General features: G+C 34.4%; 1 protein-coding gene across 1 annotated transcript in view; it reads left to right on the top strand.

Moving 5' to 3' along the window:
• The window catches only part of RNMT (RNA guanine-7 methyltransferase), a 56,435-nt gene extending 53,677 nt beyond the window's left edge, over nt 1-2,758 (top strand). The window contains exon 11 of the mRNA XM_044667108.1: nt 517-2,758. Coding sequence (XP_044523043.1) covers nt 517-554 — 38 coding nt within the window. The 3' untranslated portion in view covers nt 555-2,758. The remainder of the gene's footprint in view (nt 1-516) is intronic.
• The last annotated feature ends 4,322 nt before the right edge of the window (nt 2,759-7,080 follow it).

Consider the following 7,080-nt stretch of genomic DNA (forward strand, 5'->3'; position numbering starts at 1 on the left):
CTTGCTTAGCAAAGCAAAGATTAAGAGCCTTTGAACCAAATTAACTCTGTTTGACTTAAAAATTAGGACCAAAAGATTTGATTTCTTCCAGAAATTAGTCAGCTGTGGAAATCAGACCAGTCTTTAGCTTATTTCCTGTTTCTACTTGGGAGATTTGCTCTATGAACGTCCTCTAGTAACTTCGCACTAGACTAGGCACTAAGTTTTTTTCTCTAGTTTTCACATTACATTTCAATACTATCTTGTGCCTTTTTCGGACCCATTAAATTATCAAGCCCATGCCATTGGATTATGGTGTATACAGATTTTGCAATTGGTGGTCATTTACCTGTTTAAGCATGGCTGTCAGTAAACAAGGGAAATATGAAATACTTGAGGATATTAAGGTTTCTCCTTTTCTCCTTGTTTTTAGAACTTTCTAAAAGCAGAATTATCTTTATTAAATCTTATACTGTGTACTAGAATTGTTCCTTTTATTTTACTAAGCCTTGAATATATTTTTTCTTTCATTTTTAGGTATTTACTTGGTTTTTGCATTTGAAAAGCAGCCTTGAGCATAAAACTGATTTAGTCAAACAGAGTGGTTTATCCCACCTTGTATGGAAGTGGAGGAAGTGGAGGATTCTCAATCGGCACTAGCAGCTTTGTTTTCATCTCTTTTTTTCTTTGTTTATCTCTTCCTTATTAAAAAAATTGTTTCAAACATGTAGGATCCTTCAAAGAACCAGGGCAAACACATTTGTCTGCCCTACAGCTCCTGACTGTGGCAGATAAACTTTTATATGTGTGTATAAAAAATGAGCTTGGACATTCATCTCTTTAAAACAATTAGTTTGCTTTCAGAAATAGTCAGGGGAAAAAACCTGTTTGACTTTTCACTGATCTGGTAGCTTTCAAAAATTATGTTAAAAGTACAACTTATTATTGAGGCAGCTGAGCCATTACCCTTATGCTCCAGTTTATTCAGTGATGTATGTTTACAGTATTACATTTTGAGACTATAGGATATGGGGCAAGAAATCCAAGCTGTGAGTGTGTGTGTGTGTGTGTGTGTGTGCACGCACATGTGCGTACTTGCATATGTGTAGTCTTATTATACTGTTTTCAACATTAAATGGTTTTCCATTCTGTACAGTTTTGAATGTTGGTGTTCTGAATGTGCTGGCAAAATACAGGTTTTCACATATCTGTTTTAGAACATCTTAAAATTCTAGGCAACATTTTGTTACTATATTTAATAGAAGCAATAGCTACCTACTACTAGTATACTACTACTAGTATCGTTTAATATATTTAGTATAGTAGTAGCGTTTGTTTAGCTTAAGGCCCTTCCCAAAAATAGATATTTTTTAGCTACATAGCATAGAATTCTTTTAGAATTTTTTTTCTACAGTAATCTTTGCAGCATTTCTTTTCTCCTTTGGAAGGAGAAATAGTTCCTGCCATCTAAAATGCTTGATTGTTAGAACTACAAAATTCTAAGCTACTGCTTATAATGGATTATAGATTTCCCTTATTGACAACAAACATGACTATGCTAAAACACTTTCATACCTTCTAATGCATCATTATTTGTATCTAACTTCTGTGAAGGTTATTTGATCAGTAAACCTCATGTCTAGCCAAGTTGCAGTATTTCATTTTTCTCACAATTAAAAAAAAAATCTCCCTTGGCACACTAAAATGCAAATTTTTTTCCCACTTGATGTTTCTTTATGAAGAGGATTACACTGGTGATATGTGATCATAAAGTCAGTAGTTAGTAGCCAGAAGTCAGTAGGTTGATGCTTGCTGAAGTATAGTGATAAGTACTGGTTTAAATCATTAGTGCCCTTTTGGTCCAAGATTTTCTAAGCACCATTGTTAGGGTTAAGGAATGTCCATGCCAAACCTACAGAGTACATATATAAGGGATAAAGGCATAAGAAAGCAAATAAAGGAGGAAAGGGGGTTGGTAAAAATAAATGGAATATGGAGTAGTGAAATACTTTTGAAAGCTTCAGATACTACTCCCTGATCTCTCTTCTATAGGCTGCTTACCTTTTATTTGGCTATATAATCACTTGTATGGTAAGAGGAGAATATATAATTTACCAAACGAGGAGAATTTTCCTGTAGACGCTTTAATAGACGCTTTAATGTTGATATCTTCAGCAAATTATTTGTTTTTATTTGGTAAATACAAGAAAAAAATCTCTGATAGCTAAATGATAGTACCTAAAGAGTTAAATCTCCTTTGGTGACTTGTCAGTCAAAGGAATACTGGCTATGCTCTTAACTTCCAAATATCAGAACTGCTTTCATTTCTGAGGTCAGCTAACATCAGTAATATTAGAAACAAATTTTTATGGTACTTTAGTGTTTACAAGGTGATTTCCTTTCAATATCCTGTGGAGCATGCAGGGTAAGGATTATTTATTCCCATTTTATAGTTGAGGAAACTGAGGCTAAGAGAACAACTTTCTCCTGGTCAGACAGGGTTATTATTAGTAAGTGTCAAGATTCTGACTAATATAATTTTCTTTCCACTATACTTATTTCTTTCTATTCTAATTCTGGAATTTTGGGGGTATGCTTGTTTGTTTTCATAGTTCCTTCACTGTCTCATGACCAGCCCCAAATTAGTGTATTATAGTTGTTGGTAATAGTACTGAGACTTAAGATTTTCTTTTCTTCTGATACTTGTAAATGTACCACAGCTATAAATAAATATGGGCCATGAAGATTGAATAATAAAATAATGTCACTTTGTTATGAACACATGAAGTGGTCAAACTTGGTTCTTTATTTTACATGTAGCCTGATATACAAATCTTTAAATAGGTTCCATTTATTCTTACAAGGCCAAGTTACACATTTGTAAGTGGTTGGTAGGCCAATTAATTTGGCAGAAAAGACTAATTTTACTGCCTTTTAGAATGTCAAGTTTTAATTACCAATTTTTTATAGTAGTTTTAAAATGTCATAATATTCTTGTAAGTATGGTGACATGAAAGTTTAAGTATATCTGGACCCAACTCCTCTAAGAAATTCCCAAGCAAAAGTTTCTGACACTTGAATTAAAGATTTAAAAAATAAACAGTAAATGATGTCCAGGAGAGGAATGTTTTGGACTTGAAAGTCCCTGGGATAGTGATGGTTAATAAGCCATATTTGATACTGTGGCTTAGTGAAGTTGTCTGGCTATTTGCAGTTATCTATTTCTTTTACTGTGAAGTTCTGGAATTTTTTTATTGTAATGTTCCTAGCAATATTCATTTTGGGATTCCTTTCAGAAAGTGACTGGTGGCAAGATATGAGGCAGGGACCAATTATAAGTCTATTTTAATAGCCTAGTTAAAGATGAAGACTTGAACTTGGATAGGAGTATTTTCTAAAGAGAGGGAACAGGACTAATATAAGAAATACTGTCAAGTTAGGAACAACGAGATTTGGCAAAGAATAGGATTTTGAGGGGTAAAAGTAAGGAGAGTCAAGGATGATGCAGAGGTAGGTTATATGCCTGGAAGAGTAAAAAATCAAGAATAACACAGATTGTGAGACTAGAGTGATGGTATCCTTGACAATTGGGAAATTTGGGAAGGATGGAAAGTGTGGGTTAAAGAAAAGTGAGTTTTGTTTTGGACATGTTAAGTTTGACATGCCTGCTGGACAGTATAAGATATTCAAAAGGCATTTAATAATGTGAGACGAGCTATGGCAAGAGTATTGGATTGAGTAATAGATCTGAGCATCATCTGCTTGGGATCATAATTGAACCTATGGCAGCAGATGAGATCATCAGATGAAACAGAATAGGAAGATGAAACAGAGCAGGTAAGAAGAGAATAACAGGAGAGGAAGCAGAAGCACTGATGATAGACATCTTCTTCAAGGAGTTTAGCTAGGAAGGGATGTAAGAGAAGAGAACAGAGCTCTAGGAAATAGCCACTTCCCTTAATAAGTATCTTTCTATTAAATCCTCTCCTCAATTCTATTGAACTATGGCCTCATGTAATGTGTCATCCAAAGTTGTGTCTTCATTGAACTAATTATTTTACATGGAGTGAGCCAGGATGTCCCTATGTCTCTACTAGCCTCTTTCCATACTTCACTACTTTATTTATATAGTGCCTTTTCCACTATTACAAGAAAGTGTATAATAAGGATGAGAATTCAGCAAAAGATAATGAGGAATAGTAGGATAGGTAGGAGGAGAAAAAGGAGAGAGTAGTATCATGAAGACCTAGACAGGAGAGAGTATTTAAGAATAGAAAGCAATCAACAGTGTAAGATTCTGTAGAGAAATCAAGAAGGATGAGGACAAAGAAGCTGGAGGTTCCAAAAGCTTTGTTTCAGAGCAGGTAAGAAGAGAGTAACAGGAGAGGAAGCAGAAGCACTGATGATAGACATCTTCAAGGAGTTTAGCTAGGAAGGGATGTAAGAGAATAGACAGAGAGAGCTTTAATAATAATAATTAGTGGGGAGGATAGACTTCAATAAGAGTTTTGTAAGGATGGGGGATACATGGATATCAGGAAAGGAGTAAGTAGGGAGGGAGAGAAGATTAGAGTATAGATGGGAGGCTTGGCAAACAAAGCCACAAAATAATGACAATGTTAGTGTATTTAATAAATGCAAGGTTACTACTTGGCTTAGAACTTTATTTGCCCCAAACTGGAAAGCAAGCTAGCATAAATTAGATTTAGACAAACATCTTAAACCATATACCATAATAAACACCAAATACATCTATATGTGATGTAAACATGACATGAACAAATTAGAGAATATCATAATCACAGATAGAGAATTCTTACCTAAACAAGCATTATGGATTCCTATGTTTGCAGTTTTGATTACATGAAATCAAAAGACTTGAATGACAAGATAAATGCAGTTAAAATAAGAAAGGAAACAAATAGGGAAAAATATTCACAACAGATTTCTTTGACAAAAGACTAATGATGTTTAAAATATATAAAAAATTGATACAAATATATGAAAGCAAACCATTCCCTAATAGATGAATAATCAAAGGATATTAAGTTAATTCTTAAATGAAGACTAAAATGTTAATAACCATTTGAAATTTTTTCTGAATCACTAGTAACAGAGATTCAAGGTGAAATAACACTAAAGTTTCATCCTATACCTATCAGAAGATAAGAACAGAAGAGAAAAATAATTACTATTGGATGTGTTATGGGAAAATAGGCATATTAATGCATTGGTGTTAGAGCTGTGAATTCTGGGAAATGATTTGGAATTGTACCAAAAAATTATAGTAAAGTGTACATTTCTATTAGGCAAGAGATACTACTGTTAAGCAGGTATTCCAAAGAGGTCAAGAATACGAGGGAAAGGATAATTATATGCAAGAATATTTGTAGTATCAATTTTTATACTAGCAAAGAACTAGAAACAAAATAGGGACCCATCAGTTGAGGAATGGCTGAATAAATCATGGTATATGACTATGATGGAAAACATTGCACCATGACAAATTGTGAATATTATGTTCAGAAAAATAGGAAGATTTATATGAACTGATACAAAATTAAATAAGCAGAACCAAAGCAACAATTTAGCAAATACCAATGAGATGGGGAAAAAAAAAACAACTAAAAAATATCAGAATTGCGTTCACAGCAGCAAACAATAATGACTTCAGAATACTGATGATGAAATGTATTTCCCACCACTTGACAGAAAGGTAATGATACTTGAGATGAACAAGAAAAGTATATTCAGTCATTACTAATGACATGTTTTGCTGGGCTATACGTAATGTATTACAAAGAAAGATTTCTACTTGAAGCAGAGCATTGGAATAATATATTAATGAGCAGGGATAGAAATAGAAAAGGATATTAATGCTAATATTAGCAAACTAAAACAGAAACTCATGGTTTCTTATGTAAATTTCTTTTTTATTTCTCGTATATTGAAAAAATTGATTTATATCGACATTTTATTTTGATTCATACAAAAGGAAATTTAGCTTAAAAGTGAGACACAGGTATATAAGTTACCAGTTATTGATATTCTCTCAAACTTTTCATTTGTAAGATTTAAAATTAGGTTTGACTCAATATGAGAGTTATAAAAGTGAAATTGTGGTTGCCGTTTATAAAATATTAGCCCCCAAGTCAAAATAACAACTAGCAGCTTTTATTTACAACAAAATAGAGATATTGAAAGTAGGAAGTGTAGGAAGGAGACAGAGCCTTGTCTAGCCTACCATCCTAAGTGCTGATCTGGTGAAATCCGACTCCCCCCCCCCCCCTCCACCCCCAAGGGCTCCCTCAAGTCCTGATCTCCACTTGGAAGTCCCAGTGATGTCTTCAGCCAGAAATCCACCAACTCGAACCTCTTCCTTTAGCCCAAGTCACCCAGCAAGCCTCCAGCGCAGAAAGCTCCAGTCAAGGAGTCTAGGACAACATGACTGCTTCCAAGAGTCTTCTTCCAGCCCTGCTCACTGTAGAATGAATCCAAGAAGAATCTCCCTTCAGCTCAGCTCCCTGAAGCAGAGTGAATGAATTGGTCCTTGGACTTGGCCTTTTATACCCCTTTTTCCCATCACTTCCTATCTCTCCCTCTTTACAGGAACCAATTGCAGTCTCCCAATTTGCCTAGCACTGCCCAAGGGAGGGCAGTGCTTGTGGCCTTTTGTGGGTGTAAAGTAGTAGGTGACTTGTGAGCTGTCTTACCTAGTGGTAAGTGCTACCAAGTGCTAAGTTAGGGGTACTTCAAATTGTTGATTTGATTAAATTAAAGGTTGCTGATGGATTACATTTAAAAATAAACTAAGAGTCTAATTCTCTCTTCGCACATTATTAGTTATAAGCTTAGATTTTTTTCATCCTACATTTTTAGCATCTTCTACTCCTTTGGGTATATTGAATATTGATCTCTCAAAATTCATCAATGTGGTGCCTCTCTACCATGACAATCCTCTATTTATATTGGGCTCAATCTGATTGTTTCTGTCTATTGCCATTAGTGGCCTTTTCTACTTCCCCTATAATCAGAACTGTAACTCTGACATTAGGGTTCAAGAATTATAGTTCCATTTTCTTGATGGAAATTTTTCTTATA

Source organism: Gracilinanus agilis, chromosome 1 (assembly GCF_016433145.1).
Source record: "Gracilinanus agilis isolate LMUSP501 chromosome 1, AgileGrace, whole genome shotgun sequence".
NCBI classification, from domain to species: Eukaryota; Metazoa; Chordata; class Mammalia; order Didelphimorphia; family Didelphidae; genus Gracilinanus; species Gracilinanus agilis.